The sequence below is a fragment of the Dermatophagoides farinae genome, chromosome 7 (assembly GCF_024713945.1).
Source record: "Dermatophagoides farinae isolate YC_2012a chromosome 7, ASM2471394v1, whole genome shotgun sequence".
Classification (NCBI taxonomy): domain Eukaryota; kingdom Metazoa; phylum Arthropoda; class Arachnida; order Sarcoptiformes; family Pyroglyphidae; genus Dermatophagoides; species Dermatophagoides farinae.
Genome location: NC_134683.1, coordinates 2,430,536 through 2,450,787, shown reverse-complemented (window position 1 = coordinate 2,450,787; position 20,252 = coordinate 2,430,536). Strand labels below are relative to the sequence as shown.

The following is a 20,252-nucleotide window of genomic DNA, read 5'->3' as shown; positions in this document are numbered from 1 at the left end:
GGCCTTGGTAGAAGGTTCTTATGTATCTTGTTTGCGTGGTGGTCAAAAAACGCAATCACAAAATTTGATAGTGGCGCTGGTGGTATAATGGTTATTATAGTTGCCTTCCATATTTAGTGTAAATTTCGGATATTAAAAAAAAAAATATATTCGAAAAACAAACTAATTGAAGTGAGCAATTGATCCGGGTTCGATTCCCGGCCAGCGCATTTATTTTTTCATTTTTTTTAATATCATTACTGTGAAATTTTGAATTAAATTTTCATCTCAAGGATCAAATTGTGTAAAAAAATGCATCAATTTCCTTGAGAATAAATAAATTTTTTTTTTTTGAAGATGATCATTTGAATTACAGTGATCACTGATAAATAAATGATGACTGTTTTGATATTCTTCAAATGAGCTTGAATGAACTTCAAAGTGCAAATTCTTGCACCTTTTTATAGCAAAGCAGTACAACACACACACACACACACACACACACACACACACACACACACACACCATTCAAGGACAAATGATGAGGGTTTTTTTCCTATTCATTTCATGGTGCAAATTTTTTTTTCAAGTTTAAATTTTGAATTTTTTTTATTATTATTAATTCGAATGAAATTTTTAAACTAAATAAAGGAATTACATTTGTTATTTATTTATTTATTTTTCAAAGTTGTTATTGTTCGATTGACAAATATATTCTGTTTGGCCATTACAAATATGATTATACGTTATTTATAATGATTCAAATATATCGAAAATATAAGTAATGGCTACATCACGAACATTTTTAGCTTTTGTTTTGGGCATTTCTTCATAATAATGAGCACATTTTGATTCATCATCTTCAAAACGATTACAGATAAGATTCATTGAATCAACAGTTGATCGATGAATAAGATCTTCATAGCCTTGTATGGATTCTTTATCACATTCTTTTATTTTACGCCATGATGCTGCATTACATTTGATCCATGCATAATATTTACAGCAAACAATCGGTATACGTGATTTAGTATTCTCCACTTTACGTGCTTGATGCATACCTTCATTCATTATATTCCAACATTTTTTTGTCTCTTTTTTCGCTGCATTACCACATTTTGACCAACGAATGAATGCATCCTGTTATAAATGAATAAAATGTGTGAATAATTAAACAAACAAAAAAAACAAATCATAAAAAAAACCGGATAAAATTACCTTTTTCTTTCCATTTTTAGCACAATATGGTTTATTAACACGATCAACATTATAAACCTGTAGATTTAATAATGTTTGTGATGTACCAATCAGACAACGTTCACCAAAATCTTTTGAATAAATTTTGTTTGCCGAAATATCTTTACAATATTTTTTCAATTCTGTAGCCGTAGTTGGTAATCGAAGTTTATCGATACCAAAATGGCCATATGCACGGGCAAAACTTTGATCAAAATTATTGATGGAACAATTTTTTGATTTTGTATATTGACCATTCGTTGTTACCAACATCATCATCATCATCATCAGGACGAATAATATGAAAATTTGAAACTTGACCATTTTTGTTTGTTTGAAATGAATTGTAACAAAAAAAAAAATGTTTAATCGAAGAAAAATGACTTGCCAACCAACCAGAATGTTATGGTTTTTATATGGGAAAAAAAACCTCGAATAAATGATACATATCTAGTAGATTGACATGATAATAGGAAAACGGAAAAAAAATGAAATTCTCAATTTTATTCCAATCTTATCCAATTTTTTTTACCTTTTCATTTCGAACTAATCAACAACTTTATTGATCACAAATTAATACACAACAAAAAAAAATTAATGATCAATTTCCTTTAATAAAATACTGTAGTTTTTTTTCATTATTATCAAAATTAAATCATCAACAATCATTGATTACCTGCTGTTTTGTGTTTGTGTGTGTTTGTTCAGGTATGTTATGTACAAACACACACACACACTCAAAACAAGTGTATATAACAACAACATATCAATAGATTGAATCAATAAAAATAAAAAAAAAAATATTAACCATTTACAAACAATATATATTGTTGTTGTTGTTGTTGCTTGCTGCTCATACATCCTGTAGTTTGATCGTTTATCATCATATATATAAAATATATGATGATAAACTGGCCATAACAACACACACACACACATATACATCAGAATGATGATTATGTAAATCATATTGCAACGTAAAAAATTTTTTTTGTTGTACTTATCATTTTGAATAAAATATTTTGTACCCAAGTTTTGTTTTTGCTGTTTTTTTTTCTTTTTTTTAGTTTTGTTTTTTTTTTTGTTTTTCTTACCTTTACATGTTATCTTCTGATTAATCATCAGTCAGTCATCAGAATTATTATTAATTTCAAAACAAATGGATTATGATGCTGAAAAATATGATACAGGTGCTGCTGATGCACAACAACCAGCACGACAATTAATTCGATTGATTCAATATTATGTTCGTGAAAAATATGGCGATAAATCTACATATGATTCATTGACAATTGTTGATCTTGGTTGTGGACCAGGTAATACAGCTGAATTGTTAGCAAATCATTTTATTGGTGCAAAAATTGTTGGTATTGATATTGATCCTGAAATGATTCGATTTGCTCAAACCAAACATCCGGAACATAAATTTTTTGTACAAAATATTGAAAAACCGTGGTCACAATGGCCAGAAAATTTTCGTTCAACATACGAAAATAAAGTGGACATTATTTTCGCTAATTATGCATTACATTGGATAGATGATACTGATTCGTTTGCCAATACAATTCGACAATTATTACGACCAACAGGAATGTTTACCGGAAATCTTTTATATTGTGGTTGGCTTCAATCTGTAGATGATAGCGATGATCATCTAGATAAAACATTGCTCGATGAATCACTTGCTTATCCAACGGAAATGGAATTTGTATCAAAATTTTTCTGGTCTTTACGATCTTGTGGAAATTTTCATTCAATCAATATGGAATATCAGGAACCTGTATCACGTTTTGGAAGAAAATTCTATACCGAATGTAAGTATTCAATAGTTTGATATTGAATATTGATCCATTAATTCATTTGAATTGATTTTTTGTGGGTAAATAAAAAAAAATAGCATTCATCGAAATTCCATTGAAATGGTATAGAAAATTTCTAAAACGATCAATGAATGATGAAGAAATTGGCCATCTTAATGAAACATTAAAACGTTTAATATTGAAACAACGAATCTGTAAAGTGATTCCAGCCACTGATACAATATCATCAGTTGAACAGATTGATCTTCGACAACAGCTTTATATTTTTAAGGCAATTAAAAATTGATAAAGTTGATTGATAATTAAAAATTTGAAAAAAAAGAATAAAATCCATTACAATTTTCAAACAATAGATGTCGTTAGTGTTAATAAATTTGATGTAAATAAAAAAAAAATTGTAGCGGTATTGTATCTTGAACAAACACATTTGAATGGATGCATGGAATGATATATACGGTTTATCGCCACTGGTAAGTAGTAGTACACCTGTCAGTTGATGTTGATTTGTTGTCGTTAACATGTACATGCGTATGTTACATTCTTTTGTCTAACTCTAACTAATCGAAAACAGATTTTTTTTTTTTTGGATCTCGCCCTAAAACAGCTGCTTTCTTGACTGAATCGCGATTTTTCTAATATATGCAGCCTGTTTTTTATTATCGATGCATGAAGATATTGCACACATACACATACAGACAATGATAAACCAATTTCGATTGTGAAATATAAAATTATACGACACGACAACGACGACAATAACAGAAAAAACATTTTTTTTGTCGTCGTTTTTTTTTCATTATTATTATTCTCAAATTTATCCATGGCAATATAGTATGATATTCTTTCAACACATTTGCTGATCTAATCGAGAATATTACTTTGTTCGTGTTTATAGTTATAATAATAGAAAAACTGAAGAACAAATATCATCATCATTTTTTTTTGTCAGAAAAAAAACCAGGAAATTGTAAAATAATTAAAATGTCATCAATTTTTTTTAATCAAAAATTGAATATTTTCATCATTATTTATTAAAATAAATTGAACGAAAAAGATAAAAAAACAAACAAAAAGGTTCGTGATTCTTTCTACTTTTTTTCCCCCCTAATCATTCATCCCCTATTTTCATCTTGTTATTTATTATATATTGTCGGTGGACATAAATTTTTTTTTTATATATATTCATAATCATCATGTCCATTGATTGTATTCCTTTTTTTTCCCGGAACAATATTTGATAACATCAAACACAATATATTGTCATCATTGATTTAAATCCAATGTCCATTTCCTCTAGTGCATTTAAATATTTTGTCTCCGGAATTGGAGAAAAAAAAATCTAGATCAAAATGATTTAATCGTTTTTATGATGACATAATATAGTAGTCTTATACACTTGAAGTGTGTGCGTGTGTGTGTGTGTGTCTGTGTATCCTCTTGACGCCTGATGAGGATAATGAACTCTTTTATTTGGCTTCTCATGTTTTTCCTCATTTTGTTTTTGTTTCTCTTTTTATTATTTACTCATATCTATCGTATGCTTGTTTGTTTGTGTTGTCTTCGTCAACATAATCATTCTTATGATGATGATGATGATGATGTCTCCTTTGTGTTATTTTATTTAGTCAAAGAATTTCTCATTATTCATTCATCAACTACTAAAATCGATGTTTGTGCCAGAATTGTCATATGTGTGTGTGAGCATAGTTTCAATAACCATATAAACCTCAGTTGATGTATACATAATCATTTTTGTTGTTGTTGTTGCTGTTGTTTAAATATCAATCATCAACACTGCCCTTTGAATTGAATCTTTTTATTTTCCAGTTAATTTTTAGTTGTTATTTTCTGTTTTTCTTTTTTTTTATCAATTATTGGCTACCATTTTTCATTATCACGAGGATCATTATAATTTCATTACCTCATAAATGTACATTTAATAAATGATTCTTTCATTCACATTCATCATCAATGGTTTTCGAAATTAATGATGAATTTTGCGTTCTTTTTCATTATCATTAAATGATTTCATCATCATATTAACTACATATCATTATTTTATTCCAAAAACAACAAATTTTATCTTCATAAAGAAGTTGTTTGCAAATTTTTCTTACTAACTATGATTATGATTATGATGATGATGGTGAGAAAATACCAAAGAAATCACTACTATCAATAAATTTTCATTATGAAAATCAATTTTTCAAACCCATTGAGATATGAACAATTTCTCACAGCATAATGAACAAATAATATCTGGTTAATCCATCCATTCATTACATGAAAAAATGATCGATTTGTGTTTGCCACGAAACCTCGATCGCTGTCACTGAAAATGCAACAAAAGCCTTGAATTTGATCATTGCATTTCAGTGTTTTTTTTCTGTTTGTGTTTCTTCCTGTCATTGTCTTTGTGTGTGTGTTTGTATTTGTTTTTTAATTAAATGTGTGGAATATAAAATTGTTTGGCCTAGAATTTGTTAAACTATTTCCTGTTAGATCATTTGTAATCATCAATGACAACCCTATGATGATTAAATGATAATAATAATAATGTACAATTTGATTGGTAATTTCAAAAACAATAATCATATGCCAAATTGATTCATTTTGATAACATTTACTAATTTTATTCATTTGTATTTTATTTTTATCTCAAACAAAATAGATAACGTCGAATGACCGCCTTCATTAATGATGCTGTAATATGGAAATTTCTCGTACTTAAAATTTACATAGCTATATAAATGATGTGATTTTTCTTTTGTCATTGCCATTCATTCATTCTGGTTCATATATTTGATGAAAAAAAAAAAAATACAATTGATCTCAACAATAATATAATAATTTATCTCAATAATTTGGCTTGAAAAACTTTGAGAAAAGCATAATTTCTACATATTAATCAAGATAATTTTTCCTATCGATAAACTCAACATTTTGTAACAAAAATGACCTGTTCTGGTTGCCTGTTTGGCCTATTCAAATTCATCTATGTCATATTGACATTTATTGTACTAGCCATCCATATTCACTACATATGGTTTTATTTGGCGAATGTACGTGATATGGAATCATTTTTTAATCATAATCAATTTGCCCATTTTATGGGCATCTTTTTGGGCTTTTTATTCCGTATCAGTGGACTATTGTCGGCTTGTAAGGAAAAGATTGCCTTAACCTGTACTTATAGCTTATTTTTGGTGTTAATATTATTGATTTCACGTCAAATTGATATTATATTCGCCATACATGCCATAACAGCCATCTATGCAATGTGGTTCGTACTAGCATTAAAATATGTACGTCATAAGAAAAAACGTCGACAATTACGACATCAAATTCCAACATCGATTATAACCGGTGGTTCCGGTTCAGGTCGTAATGTTAGCCGTCAAAGTCGAAGTAGTTCAACAACTACTGGAACAACAACTATCCCTAATACTCGTTCATCATCAATAACTGTTGATCTATTAGATGATCCAGCTGGTCGTGTAATCAATGTTATGCCATCGGCTCCATCATTCAATGAATCACAACCACCGGATCCAACTATAACAACGACAACAACTGGTTATGATAGTTCTAATAATTTACAGCCTCCATTGTATGATCATGTCGGTTATCCACAATTGAATCATACACCACCACCATCATATACTGAATTATTTGAATCAAAACAATCATGAACAATAATAACACATACAATATCAATAAATAAAATAAAATTTCCAAAAAAAAAAAAATCATTCAACAATATAGCAACACATAAATGGAATCTCATCATCTTTTTTTTAAATATTTTTTTTTACATTTTGATTACATAACAATTTTCATCATCATCATGATCATACTATCAATCAATCACAGCCATCATAAACAGTGAGCTTTCACATCGGAAAATACTGCACAAAATAATCGATCAATACACACAAGCCCCATTTATAATGAATACATCATTTTTTCTCGACTTGACATTTTTTTTCCATAACTTAATTTTGTAAAATAAAATTTTTTTTTTCCATACAACCAAACAATTATCGTAATTCTTTTTCCATTTTTTATTATCAGAAAAATTTGTTTCATCAATTTCTAATATTCTCTAATGAAGACAAAAAAAATTGGCTTATTAGATCAATTTAACATGATGCCATTTATCGATGGCCACTTGATCAGCAATTGGTGTTGGTTCAACAGCATCACTAGATGGTCGTGTTTCCAAAAATTGTTTTGCTTGTTCATCATTGATCGAAAATGAATTACCCAAAGTTACATTTTTCAAATCCAATTTATGTTCACCGGATTTGTTTTCCATCATTTCTTGCCAATATTGATGTGTTTCTTCAACGATTTTTTCAGCAAATTCACGATCTTTAGCTTCACCATTAAAGGCAAATTTATTTGCCGGTTTACCATCAGGTATTTTATAAATTTTAAACCATTCAACTGTAGCTCGAAGTAAGCCGGGTAATAATTTTTCAACATCATCAACATTATTCATTTGGGAGGCCAATTCATCACGTGTATCAATAGCGATGATTTTCCAATCAGTTTCACCTTCATCGATCAATGCAATTGTTCCGAGTATTTTTACCGGTACGACATCACCACGTTTAGCAACACGTGATCCAATTTCAATCACATCAATTGGATCATTATCGCCTTTTGTTTTAGTGTCTTGATCAATATGATTCGGATTTTCCCATGTTTGTGGAAATGCACCATAATTCCATATGTAACCTTTATGAGGGAAAACATTTTTCACATAACGTAATGCACCTTTTTTTATGTCTTGTTTAATTGGTGACATTGGTTCGGCAGTAGCAATTTCCATTTTTTCATTAGTCCAGCGTGGAATTTCAACAACCATATTGTAATGTTTGGCCGATTTATCGACAAACAATGGGATATCGTGCCAAGGACTAATTATCTTTCCATTGCTATTATCTTCTGGAGATTGGATCGATTCATCAAAATAAAAACAAAAACAAACAAATAAAAAATGAGCTATTAACCAGAATAATTGATTGAAATACTTACTGAAATAAATACGATAATCAAGAGAATTAAAGGAACCACGATGATCAACAGAATAATTTGTAGTAGACATTTTATAATTGGATTTATTTGTTACCAACGTCCTTAATCGATGATTTTGAACAAAATGAACTTTGTTTCCAATAAAATACGGTTGCCGTTTATAATAAATGCTTTTTGTGATTGAAAATTGATTTATCGATAATGAGAACGATGATGATGCTGATGATGATGACGACAAGTGATGATATTGATGTTTGAAGGATGCGTAAATGTAGTTGTTGTTATGAATATTAAAACCAATTATCGGTACTACTGATCCTGTTGTCAGCTTTCTGGTCAATAATGATGGTAGCAATAATTGTATCGATCTAATAGACATTTTTTCCATATTATTAAAAGGAATATATTTCTTTAAAGAGGATTATTTTTGTTTGTGCAAAAGGAAATATTTATTGTATATTCAATATAAGAAAAAAGATTTTTTAGGAAATTTTGACAGAGAAAAACAAAAATTAATTTTTTTATTAGTAATTTTAATCTCAACTAACGAATTGACAAATTTGCAAAAGAACCGGATAAAAATGTCTGATGCAATAATTAATTAATTGATCATCCTGTTCTATAGATTTAATTTGTCATTGACGTTGATCTAGTATAGTATATCATTATTGATCATAAAATGAAACAGATTTTCAAGATTAGATTTTATATATTTTTTAACAACAGCTGATTCTAATTGATCAATGCAATTAGTATCATTGTAAATAAACAGAAAATTAAATCAAAAGAAAAAAGTGTCAAGAGATTGAGAAAAAAAAAGTGAGAAAAAAACAGTTTTCTGGGACAATGACAATGATAAGATATCGAAAATGGCTTACCTACAGATAATCAATCAATCAATCGATTTAATAAAGATGAACTGTTGCTAAACTATGTAAACATGTATTATGATGATTTGATCAAATAAAAATGAAAAAAATGGAATTAACCAATCAATAGTCGAAAATCAAATTGTGAGCTTAAATACATTCGATAATCAGACGTAAAATGATGATTTGGCTACAAATGTATGCCGTCCAATTAATATTGTGTTTCACGTTATCATCATCCACTACCACCACGCATACACAACACAATTGTGGATTTTCTATCCATGCCGGTTGAAAATTTTCTGTCCATGGCCACATGATGGCATCATTTGAATTTTGATTTTTTAAATCAATGATTGAATAATAGATGGCAGTAGGATAGATTTTTTTCAAAATTTTATTTAAATTTTATTCTATTTTTTTAGTGTATTTTATATTAAAAAAAAAATTCATGAATCAACCAACACGTCTAGCCATAATTCGTAATGGTATTTGTTGGCCATTCATTCGATTACGAATTTGAATGGTGGATAAAGTGATTGAACTTGATGCAGGTAAAGGACGACCATTTATGAAGAGCATAAGATTTCTATCCACATCCATTCGTCGTATCATGGCACCTTAACAATTAAAGATGGGCAACCGTAAAAAAAGTTACAAAATTTAGTTTAAAAGAAACATACATAAATACATACCTTTGGTCAGTATAAAAGTGAGAAATAAAATTTTAAGAAATAACATCAAATTCATCATACACAATGTTGTTAACGATCATCAAAAAAAAAAAATTTCTGATTTTGGACAAATTCTTCACATGGAACATTGAATTTATATTGAGCCATTCATTTGAATTTCATTATTTAAACAGACATTTATCACAAACAAAAATATTTTTAGACAGCTGTGAAAACAATATGAACATGGTGTTATAATTCCAACGACAATGTGGTTGTTTTTATTTTTATTTTATTTATTTATACCGGTATCATTTGTTGATTGTGATATTAAAAACAATGCACAACCAACATCAGCATCACACTTGTCAACATATTCGATATCGATTAATGGTGATGATGTCAACAGGTTTGTTATTTCATCATTGTTTTTGTTTTCACTTTTATTTTCATTCAATAAAATTCGTTTCATCACTATCAACAGTGATCGTTGAAGAATTGGATTGTTAGCCATTACACTACCAGTACAAATTATTTTTGTCGATATTTTTTGATTGAAATTATTACGAATCGTTTCACAAACATTTGGCATCATATTGAATACATTTTGAATTAATTCAATACATAAACAATTGATTACGTTGAATAATGATGGCTGTTTTGCTCCGGTTATATTTACAGAGAAAACACTACTTAAATCATGTCTTTCACCAAACAATGTTGGTTTAATCGATATGAAACGTTCATCTGATTGATCATTATCATCATTATCATCATGATTAGAAAATTCTTCAGGAGATTTATGAAAAATCTTATCCCAGATTTCTTCTCTGGTCAATTCATTATTTGTTAAACATTTAACAGTCGATTGAAGAAAACCCATAAATGATTGTAATACATTTCCACCATTAAGACTTGGTGCAACCAATAGATATTCATTGTTTTTAAATGGATAATAATCATATGATTGAACGGGTAGTTGTGATTTTCGAGGTATTCGCAAAGTACCATCTTTATCGACAAGTAATCGACATATCTGTGCTGATGTTCCCATGTTCAGCACTTTCGGCATAAGTTATTTGCAAAAAAAGAAATCAAAAATAAATAATTTTCTCCACATTATGTTCAACATACCAATTGCATTTGGATTATCTTTAAGTGCCAAATGCATCATTGCTTGTAAATCACCGATTGCAATATAAACTGGAATACCTGGTTCAATAATTGAATGCCATTGAAATTGTGTTTGTCCAACAATGACATTCGATTCAAATGGTTTCGGTAATAGATGAATTGGAAATTCAGCTTGTTTCAAACTTTTTTAAAAACAAAATGAAAAAATTATTCTAATTGAATTGGTAATTTTTCATAAGACTTACATGTCTAAATTCCAGCCAGGTTTGATTGGATCAAAATATGCCCATGCATGAGCATTCTGAATGCTAATTGGAACAATATCCAAACGACATAAAAGACATACAAACCAATCCATAATCGTACCACATCGATCAAATTGATCAATATAATGTGGTTGAAAACGTTTCAACCAAAACAATGAAGCACAGCCAAATCCAGAGCTAACTTTATCGGCAAAACTAATCGGTGTTGGTAATGTTTTCAAAAAATTTTCATCACATCTGCCGTCTGTCCAATCATAATTGTCGCTAATCATATCGAATCTTAGATTATTCGGATCAAATGGATCGACAAATAAACGATGATTCCATAGAACGCAACTATGCATTTGGCCACAAACGGTAATCGAATCGATTCGGACATTAAATTCCATGCATTTTAATGCATCATCAATTGTTTCAAAGATTACTTGAACATTTTGTTGTGAATGATTCGATGGTAGATTATTGGCACGTATGCGTTTAGTATCATAATAACATTTTGATTGTGATTTAATTTCAAAAGAATTTGATCGGTCATTATGAATGGCAACTATGGAAATTTTAACACTCGAAGTTCCAATATCTATACTCAAAATATTTTTTTCCATTTTGTATTGTCAGTGAATGAAAATCCTTAAAATGATAAACAAGCTCAATTTATCACCATTTTTCTATTTTGATTCGATGAGCTAGATTCAACAAGTAGTGGCAATGCATCTTCAAGGTTTGATATTCAATTCAATAATAAATAAGTTGTTAAAAACAAACTTCAAAGACTATATTAATCTTCGACAAGTGGCAGAAACTTTATTGAAAAATTCATTTTCAAATAATTTCCATAATTTAAACAAAAATTTTCGAACGCCAAAAGCCATCACATATTGGTTCGAAATAATCGCTAATCATTCGGTAATTTTCAGAATTTAAAGCCATGAAATGAACCGATGATGATGATGATCCATCAAAAGCTTTAGTCCATTCAATGTTTGTAGTTCCAATTGTTGTTTGAATACCGTCTTGTGCAAATCGAATCCATGCATCGATCATATCACGACTTAGATCACGTTCTTGTTGTGTGAATGATATATTCGATGAGAAACGATAAGGAATACCAAACATATAGAAAAGATCTTGCATATGTCCGACACCATTCCATTTGTTACCAAAGTATATCGATTTAACCGGTACCATCAAACGATATGAATATTGTTTTGTATGCGAGAATCGACGGTGATATTCTTTACCAAACAAAATTGTCGGACAAACTATACGATAATCACCATATGCACGTGATAAAGAATTTCTATATAATAAAAATGATGACATCGATTCATTAATCAACAAATTTAAAAATTGTATGAAAAATTACTCACATCTTTTCATCAAGTGTTGAAGAATCTGACAAATTTTTTGTGTAGAAACTTACAACATCTTCAACAATTGATTGATTTGTAACACGTTGTCGAATCTTTTCTCGTACTAAATCTACAGTCACTTCTTCATGGTCAGTGAATGAATTTTGTATATAGGTATCACCTTCATCACGAGTTACCCCAAACATTATATCAACTTGATTAATGTTATAATGGTCATTTTTCAATGCATCAACAGGCCGTAAAGGAGAGAATTCGCTTTCATAAATAGAAGTTAAATCTTCTTCAAAAGATACTGATAATAATTCTTGGAAGGATTTTTCACGTAAACATTCAGTTATTTCTGTCATATTGCCCATACAATTCAATTTTTTAGCAATCTTTTTGGCTTTTGATTGTTCACGAGATTTACTTGAATATGCTGCATACGAAATACATGAACCAGATTGTAGAATCGCTCGATAAAAAAGACCATTGGCTAATGGCGATAATATCAGATGAGAAACACTAAACGAACCGGAAGATTGTCCGAAAACAGTCACTTGAGTAGGATCGCCACCAAAATAATGAATATTCTCCTGAATCCATTGTAAGGCAAGAATTTGATCATAAAGTCCTTGATTGCCATGAGATTGTCCTGGTTCATCGCCGGTATAAAGAAAACCAAATGGTCCAAGCCTATATGCAATGCTGACAACAACCATTTGACCATTAGCGGCCAAAACTCCACCATCATAAATGTTATTGAAAATGGTACCAATTTTAAAGAATCCACCATGTATAAAAACCATTACAGGACTTCGTTTTCCAGGTACAAGTTTCATTACTTTTTTAGTTGTCCAAACGTTTAAAAATAAACAATCTTCGCTCATTTTTTTTGTCTGATTTAAAATATCTCGAAAAACACCACCAGATTCAAGTCCAGATTGTGGGCAAGCATCACGATATTCAATAGCATCATAAATATCTGACCAAGAATCAGCACGTTCTGGTCGATCAAATCTTCTGGCTTTACCATAACGAATTCCTTGATAGAAGTAAACATTCATTCCATTTGTTTGACCATTTACCAGCGGTTCATTTTGAACAATTCCACGTATTTTTCCATATGTACCCAACTGAATAATCGGTGCATATTTTTCGAAACATACAGAATGACCGGTCAACCAGATGAGCAATGCATTTATTATTGAATGACAAAACATCTTTGTTATGTTAATGGTATTTTGAGAGAGTTCTAATAATGAAAATAGTGGATATTTTATATGAAAAATTTTTTCATATTTTGATATCTAATCATCATCATAATAAATTTATCATGATTAGGTCATTGTAAAATAATCAAAACAAATATCAAAAACACTGTGACAACATTTTGTTATTCAAAACAAAATCGATGATCACCATCACCACGTACACAATTATATAAAATGTTTAATGTAAATAAAAAATGTTTCATCGAATGAAATTTCATGATTATTTTGGAAAATGGTCTCACAGATGTGCCAAACAAAACATAAATATCGTTACATTATTTATAGTTCGATTTCTTTTTTATTGAATAAATGAGAAAATTTAATTTAATTACAAATAATTTCCATAGTTTAAACAAAAACTTTCGAACGCCAAAAGTCATCACATATTGGTTCGAAATAATCGCTAATCATTCGGTAATTTTCCGAATTTAAAGCCATGAAATGAACCGATGATGATGATCCATCGAGAGCTTTAGTCCATTCAATGTTTGTATTTCCAATTGTTGTTTGAATACCGTCCTGTGCAAATTTAATCCATGCTTTGATCATATCACGACTTAGATCACGTTCTTGTTGTGTATATGATTTATTCTGCGTGAAACGATATGGAATGCCAAACATATAGAAAATATCTTGTGCATGACCGACGCCATTCCATTTGTCACCAAAAAATATCGATTTAACCGGTGCCATCAAACGATATGAATATTGTTTTACTTGTGAAAATCGACGATGATATTCTTTACCAAATAAAATTGTTGGACAAATTATGTGGTAATCACCATATGCATGTGATAAGGCAGTCCTACAATAAAATAATGGTATCGATTCATTAATTTAATTTAACTTGAAATTTTTTTTAATTAACTCACCTTTTTTCGTCAAGTGTTGACGAATCATTCAAATTTTTCGTATAAAAATGTACAACATCTTCAACATATGGATGATCAGTAAAACGTTTTCGAATCTTTTCCTGTACCAAATTTAAGCTCACTTCATGGTGACCATTGAATGAATTTTGTACATAGAAATCACCTTCATCACGAGTAACCCCAAACATGAGATCTACTTTATTGATGTTATAATGATCATTTTTCAATGCTTCAACCGGCCGAAGTGGAAGAAATTCGTCTCCATAAATTGCCATTAATTGTTGATCAAGACGAATGGATAATAATTCTTCGATGGATTTTTCACGTAAACATTCGGTTATTGTAGTCATATTATCATTACAATTCAATTTTTTAGCAATTGTCTTGGCTTTCGATTGTTCATGGGATTTACTTGCGCATGCTGTATCCGAAATGGATGAACCTGATTGTAGAATCGCTCGATGGAAAAAACCATTTGCTAATGGTGATAATATCAGATGAGAAACACTAAACGAACCGGCAGATTGTCCGAAAACGGTTACTTGATTAGGATCGCCACCAAAATAATGAATATTCTCCTGAATCCATTGTAAGGCAAGAATTTGATCGTATAAACCTTGATTACCATTTGCCTGTTCTGATTCATCTCCCGTATAAAGAAAGCCGAAAGGTCCAAGTCTATATGCAATGCTAACAACGACCATATTACCATTAGCGGCAAATATTCCACCATCATAGATTTTACTGAAAATGGTTCCCGATTTATAAGCACCGCCATGTATGAAAACCATTACTGGTCGTCGTTGGCCTGGTTTGTCAACCAGTTCCATTGCTCTTTCAGTTGTCCAAACATTCAAAAATAGACAATCTTCACCCATCTTTTTTGTTTGGTCTAAAATATCTCGATAAATACTATCAGACTCAAGTCCAGATTGTGGACAAGCTTCACGATATTCGATAGCATCATAAATATCGGACCAAGAATCAACACGTTTGGGTCGATCAAATCTTCTGGCTTTACCATAACGAATACCTTGATAAAGATAAATGTTCATTCCGATTGTTGAAAAATTTACCATCGCTTCATTTTGAACAATTCCACGTATTTTTCCATAATTTCCAAGTTGAATAATCGGTGCATATTTTTTATCGGCACATTCGGAATAGCCGGTCAACCAGATGAGCACTGCATTTATTATGAATGTACGAATCATCATCATTGTTTTGTATTACAGATTATTGATACTTTGAACAGCTTTAATAAAAATATATTCGATACATTTAATGCTGGTTGATAAATTGTTAATAAGCAGCGCTACTTCAATTATTATTTTATCATTTTGAGTGGTTTATAATCAAATAAAATATCAATGGAAACAGATTTTTCATTGGTTTTTTTTGTATTTCACAATTAATCAATTTTTTTGCATCAATAATGCACCGGTATCGCTTAAAACTATTGATCCGGTAATATTACGAGCATCATCAGACACTAGAAATGATGCTAAATTAGCAATCTCAATTGGTTCGGGAATCATATTCAATAATGAACGTTTTTTTACTTCCTCTTCTATATACATGCGTTTGGTAGCTATACCAAATGAACGATAGATTGAGGTCACTACTGGTCCAGGACTATGACAATTAAATTGAATTATTATTAAAGCTAAAAAATAAAATTTTAAATAATTGACATACACAATGGAATTGACTCTTATGCCTTTTGGTCCTAGTTCTTGAGCTGAGGTTTTCGTTATCATATCTAATGCTGCTTTTGATGGTCCATATATTAAGGAAAACTATTAGATCAAGAAAACATTTATCAACATCAATTCATTCAATTTTTGTTAGAATTCATTCACATACCGCTTCAAGTGATGCAATGCTGGAAATATTAATTATATTTCCTTTAGTTTTCTCCAGATGTGGTACGGCCAATTGTATCAATTGAACAGGTGCTCGAACATTGACAGCAAAAATTTTATCAAATTCGGCCATAAGATTTTCATTTTCAAAACTTTTGGCCGTGGTTCCAATAGCAGCATTATTTACAAGAAAATCCAATCGTCCGAATTTGGTCATCGTTTCATTGATTAATTTTTCGGGTAAATATTGATCAATAAGATCGCCAATAATTTGTAGTGGACGATGGCCGCATTTTTCTTCAATTTCTTTGCCAACATTTGTCAATTTTTCAGCATCTCGACCAGTAATTGTTACCTGAGCACCATATTGAACAAATTGAAATGCTATTGCTGCACCAATTCCCGAACTTGAACCGGTAATCAAAGCAACTTTCCCACTGAAATCGTATTTTTTTCCACTTGTCGATGTCATCGTCGTTTTTGTTTGGTGGGTGCATGCGAAATGCTATACTATTCATAGATACATCATTGATTTGATTTGATTGATAATCAATGCATGAAAGAGATATCTTATCAGCAATTGTCAAAGTGAAAAAAAACAACTATAATTTCTTTTTAAAAACTTATTTATTGGTTACAAAGATCAATATCTTTTGGTGAAAGAAAACCGTCTTGATTATAGAATTCAACAGGAATTTCAATAAAATATCAATGGAAACAGATTTTTCATTAGTATTTTGCAATCAATCAATTTTTTCGCATCAATAATGCACCGGAATCGCTTACAACTATTGAACCGGTAATATTACGCGCATCATTCGATGCTAGAAATGATGCTAAATTAGCAATCTCAATTGGTTCGGCAGCCATATTCAATAATGTACGTTTTTTCATTTCCTCTTTCATATTCATAGGTTTGGTAGTTATACCCATTGAACGATAGATTGAGGTCACTACTGGTCCAGGACTATGCAAATAAAATTGAATTGTTAAAGCTAAAAATAAGATTTTAATAATTAGATAATTGACATACTTAATGGAATTGACTCTTATTCCTTTTGGTCCTAATTCTTGAGCTGAGGTTTTCGTTATCATATCTAATGCTGCTTTTGATGATCCATATAATAAAGAAAACTAGTAGGTCAAAAAAAAAAAATTAAAAAAAAAGTCATTGAAATTTTTTTCACATACAGCTGTAAGCGATGCAATACTGGAAATATTAATTATATTTCCTTTAGTTTTTTCCAGATGTGGTACGGCCAATTGTATCAATTGAACAGGAGCTCGAACATTGATAGCAAAAACTTTGTCAAATTCGGTCATAAAATTTTCGTTTTCAAGACTTTTGGCCGTAGTTCCAATACCAGCATTATTTACAAGAAAATCCAATCGTCCGAATTTGGTCATCGTTTCATTGATTAATTTTTCAGGTAAATATTGATCAATAAGATCGCCAATAATTTGTAGTGGACAATGGCCACATTTTTCTTCAATTTCTTTGCCAACATTTGCCAATGTTTCAGCATCACGACCAGTAATTGTTACCTGAGCACCATATTGAGCGAATTGTAATGCTATTGCTGCACCAATTCCCGAACTTGAACCGGTAATCAAAGCAACTTTACCAGTGAAATCGTATTTTTTTCCAATTGTCGATGTCATCGTCGTTTTTGTTTGGTTGTTGCATGAAAAATGCTCTACTTTTTATAGATACATCATTGATTTGATTGATAATCAATGCATGAAAGAGATATCAAATCAGCAATTATCAAAGTGAAAGAAAACAATAATTTCTTTTTAAAAACTTGTTTATTAGTGAGTGCAAAAAGAGTGCAATCAAACATTTATATTTTGATTTTGTGTCAACGAAATAAAAAAACAACAAATAAAGTTTGCTTTTTGTTTATCTTCGTTCAACACTAAGATAAATATCTTTTGGTGAAAGAAAACCGCCTTGATTATAAAATTCAACGGGAATTTTGGTTTTGGAACATTTAGAGAATCGAAAATTCTTAATCAACCAAACTAAAGCCATTTTAGCTTCTAATAATGCCAAACTTTTAGCAACACAAGCTCTTGGACCAGAACCAAACGGTATATAAGCATAATTTGGAAAGTTTTCGGCCGTTTCTTTACAAAATCGTTCTGGTCGAAATTTTTCTGGTTCGGAAAAAAAATCTTCATTATAATGTAATGCCCAAACTGGTATCTGGATGATTTCATCTTTTTTTACTTGAAGTTTAATACGATCATCTTCGGTTTTCAAAACAAAATCATTCTCACAACGTCTTTCAATAAACGTTGCTGGCGGTGTCATACGCAATGTTTCATTAACTACTCCATTTATGTATTCGAATTTCGATCCATATGATTCCAAAGCCAATGATTCTAATGGATCTTCACAATCATTCGCTTGTTGTTCTCGTGTAATTCTTTCGATTTCTTGATAGGCCAATTCTTGTTTATCTGGATTTAAAGATAAATTATATAAAGCCATTGTAATGGTTGTTGCCGTCGTATCATAACCGGCCAAAAAGAATAATACACATTGTGCAATCATCTCAGTATTAGTCATATATTTTACTGGCTTTTTCTCTACCGATCCATCATCAGTTTTTTGTTGTTGTTGTGAAATAATCCATTCATGTTCGGCTTCAATTAGAAATTCAATAAATGTTGATGCTTTGGAAAAATCTTTTTCAGCAAATTCTTTTCTTTTACGTTCAATAATATCCAGAGAAAAATCATGGAAAAAGTTCAAGACTTCATTATTAGGACGTAGTTTAAATATTTTAGCGATGTAACTAGGCATAGTAAACATCATGATGAACATTAGAATGTTTTTGATAGACATATCAGTGTTGAATGATTTTTTAGCGTTTTTAATGATAGGATTATCCGGTTCGATCAATGAATCAATTTGACATCCGAATGCAACTTGTAGAATTGTATCCATTGTGAAAGCACCGGCGAATCGTTTAATATTCAATATACATTCATTATCGTTTGATTTTGTTAATTCAGCATTGATATTACGGATTAAGGTTCGACAGATTGAATCCATTCGAAATTTCATACGACGAAGTTTACCTGTAGCAAATGTTGGTGCTACAATGGCTCGTAAACGTTTCCATTGATCCAAATCGACTGCTGATAAAACATTGGCGAAAATATCATCTTCGATGTTGAATTTCTAATTACAGATATATAATGAAATGGATGTTCATATAAAAATGATCAATCTTACCCGGCGATTTGGGAAATTGGTAAACTCTTTACTCAACACAAGTTGAATTAATTCAGGTTCGGCTACAACCAAATTGATGCCACCAAACATAATAAAGCCATAGATTTTTCCTACACTTTTTACATTTTTTAATGATTCTAGTTCAACACGTTTTTTAAAAATTAAGATTTCCAACAATGATGATTGTGGCTGATAACGAATACCTCGGCTTGTTAACGATGCAATATATTGTTTATTTTTTCGCTGAAAAAATAGATATCCCAATGAAATGACCAATACAATGGTCGCTATGATTACGGTGAAAATCATTCTAATTTGCAATTTTCTAAAATAAATTCAGAATTTGCAAAGAAAAAAAACGAAATGCGTCGCACGTCAAAAGACGGTAAATTTTTAAAGAAAAAAACTAAAATTTTTATCAACAAAAATAAAATTGACATTCATTCTATGGTTACTGATGATGATTATTATATGACAATCAAAATCTCCTTTATACGTTCTTCAAATGTTTATTTCTTATCCCAATAAATGCAATCATATTAAGCACCGCTGTGGTTTCCAAGTTTGGCTAATTCAATTGATGTTGGTTACATGACAAATGATGATTGTACACCAATAAGA

The 20,252-nt window shown here is 30.2% G+C and overlaps 8 protein-coding genes and 1 non-coding gene across 17 annotated transcripts; 2 read left to right on the top strand and 7 right to left on the bottom strand.

Moving 5' to 3' along the window:
* Nucleotides 1-73: 73 nt before the first annotated feature.
* Nucleotides 74-209, top strand: TRNAG-UCC (transfer RNA glycine (anticodon UCC)). The gene is made up of 2 exons: nucleotides 74-110; nucleotides 175-209. It is a non-coding gene; the product is annotated as a tRNA-Gly (tRNA).
* Nucleotides 210-612: 403 nt separating this feature from the next.
* Nucleotides 613-2,086, bottom strand: LOC124497092 (uncharacterized). 2 transcript variants are annotated; one of them, XM_075732904.1, is made up of 4 exons: nucleotides 2,024-2,086; nucleotides 1,748-1,772; nucleotides 1,198-1,665; nucleotides 613-1,119 (listed from the first exon to the last, which is right to left on the bottom strand). In XM_075732904.1, the coding sequence occupies exons 3-4, from the start codon at nucleotides 1,537-1,539 to the stop codon at nucleotides 730-732; spliced, it is 732 nt and encodes a 243-aa protein (XP_075589019.1). In that variant the 5' UTR covers nucleotides 1,540-1,665; nucleotides 1,748-1,772; nucleotides 2,024-2,086; the 3' UTR covers nucleotides 613-729. The 2 variants fall into 2 exon arrangements, with proteins under 2 accessions (XP_075589019.1, XP_046916657.1); XM_047060701.2 differs by lacking the exon at nucleotides 2,024-2,086 and having other exon boundaries at nucleotides 1,748-1,907.
* A 48-nt stretch (nucleotides 2,087-2,134) lies between these two features.
* LOC124497091 (trans-aconitate 2-methyltransferase) lies at nucleotides 2,135-6,784 on the top strand. 2 transcript variants are annotated; one of them, XM_075732903.1, is made up of 4 exons: nucleotides 2,135-3,029; nucleotides 3,113-3,505; nucleotides 3,607-4,109; nucleotides 5,707-6,784. In XM_075732903.1, the coding sequence occupies exons 1-2, from the start codon at nucleotides 2,375-2,377 to the stop codon at nucleotides 3,319-3,321; spliced, it is 864 nt and encodes a 287-aa protein (XP_075589018.1). In that variant the 5' UTR covers nucleotides 2,135-2,374; the 3' UTR covers nucleotides 3,322-3,505; nucleotides 3,607-4,109; nucleotides 5,707-6,784. The 2 variants fall into 2 exon arrangements, with proteins under 2 accessions (XP_075589018.1, XP_046916655.2); XM_047060699.2 differs by lacking the exons at nucleotides 2,135-3,029; nucleotides 3,113-3,505; nucleotides 3,607-4,109 and adding an exon at nucleotides 4,683-5,607.
* Nucleotides 6,785-7,078: 294 nt separating this feature from the next.
* On the bottom strand, nucleotides 7,079-9,167 carry Nurf-38 (Inorganic pyrophosphatase Nurf-38). 7 transcript variants are annotated; one of them, XM_075732900.1, is made up of 4 exons: nucleotides 8,961-9,067; nucleotides 8,627-8,810; nucleotides 8,079-8,487; nucleotides 7,079-7,988 (listed from the first exon to the last, which is right to left on the bottom strand). In XM_075732900.1, exons 3-4 carry the CDS (start codon nucleotides 8,464-8,466, stop codon nucleotides 7,168-7,170), a joined length of 1,209 nt encoding a protein of 402 aa, XP_075589015.1. In that variant the 5' UTR covers nucleotides 8,467-8,487; nucleotides 8,627-8,810; nucleotides 8,961-9,067; the 3' UTR covers nucleotides 7,079-7,167. The 7 variants fall into 7 exon arrangements, with proteins under 7 accessions (XP_075589015.1, XP_075589014.1, XP_075589017.1 ...); XM_075732899.1 differs by lacking the exon at nucleotides 8,627-8,810 and having other exon boundaries at nucleotides 8,079-8,446; nucleotides 8,957-9,167; XM_075732902.1 differs by lacking the exon at nucleotides 8,627-8,810 and having other exon boundaries at nucleotides 7,079-7,985; nucleotides 8,079-8,446; nucleotides 8,957-9,134.
* Nucleotides 9,168-9,330: 163 nt separating this feature from the next.
* On the bottom strand, nucleotides 9,331-11,737 carry LOC124497059 (sedoheptulokinase). The gene is made up of 4 exons (XM_047060654.2): nucleotides 11,001-11,737; nucleotides 10,756-10,937; nucleotides 9,643-10,683; nucleotides 9,331-9,567 (listed from the first exon to the last, which is right to left on the bottom strand). Exons 1-3 carry the CDS (start codon nucleotides 11,624-11,626, stop codon nucleotides 9,914-9,916), a joined length of 1,578 nt encoding a protein of 525 aa, XP_046916610.2. The 5' UTR covers nucleotides 11,627-11,737; the 3' UTR covers nucleotides 9,331-9,567; nucleotides 9,643-9,913.
* Nucleotides 11,738-11,799: 62 nt separating this feature from the next.
* On the bottom strand, nucleotides 11,800-13,827 carry LOC124497056 (acetylcholinesterase). Its single transcript, XM_047060650.2, has 2 exons — nucleotides 12,392-13,827; nucleotides 11,800-12,321 (listed from the first exon to the last, which is right to left on the bottom strand). The coding sequence occupies exons 1-2, from the start codon at nucleotides 13,594-13,596 to the stop codon at nucleotides 11,862-11,864; spliced, it is 1,665 nt and encodes a 554-aa protein (XP_046916606.2). The 5' UTR covers nucleotides 13,597-13,827; the 3' UTR covers nucleotides 11,800-11,861.
* Nucleotides 13,828-13,932: 105 nt separating this feature from the next.
* On the bottom strand, nucleotides 13,933-15,963 carry LOC124497055 (cholinesterase). Its single transcript, XM_047060648.2, has 2 exons — nucleotides 14,520-15,963; nucleotides 13,933-14,452 (listed from the first exon to the last, which is right to left on the bottom strand). Exons 1-2 carry the CDS (start codon nucleotides 15,737-15,739, stop codon nucleotides 13,996-13,998), a joined length of 1,677 nt encoding a protein of 558 aa, XP_046916604.1. The 5' UTR covers nucleotides 15,740-15,963; the 3' UTR covers nucleotides 13,933-13,995.
* LOC124497109 (putative oxidoreductase MexAM1_META1p0182) lies at nucleotides 15,763-18,180 on the bottom strand. The gene is made up of 6 exons (XM_047060717.2): nucleotides 17,576-18,180; nucleotides 17,418-17,518; nucleotides 17,162-17,351; nucleotides 16,386-16,580; nucleotides 16,218-16,318; nucleotides 15,763-16,154 (listed from the first exon to the last, which is right to left on the bottom strand). The coding sequence occupies exons 1-6, from the start codon at nucleotides 18,044-18,046 to the stop codon at nucleotides 15,935-15,937; spliced, it is 1,278 nt and encodes a 425-aa protein (XP_046916673.2). The 5' UTR covers nucleotides 18,047-18,180; the 3' UTR covers nucleotides 15,763-15,934.
* On the bottom strand, nucleotides 18,175-20,102 carry LOC124497057 (cytochrome P450 3A24). Its single transcript, XM_047060651.2, has 2 exons — nucleotides 19,632-20,102; nucleotides 18,175-19,577 (listed from the first exon to the last, which is right to left on the bottom strand). Exons 1-2 carry the CDS (start codon nucleotides 19,938-19,940, stop codon nucleotides 18,288-18,290), a joined length of 1,599 nt encoding a protein of 532 aa, XP_046916607.1. The 5' UTR covers nucleotides 19,941-20,102; the 3' UTR covers nucleotides 18,175-18,287.
* Nucleotides 20,103-20,252: the final 150 nt, after the last annotated feature.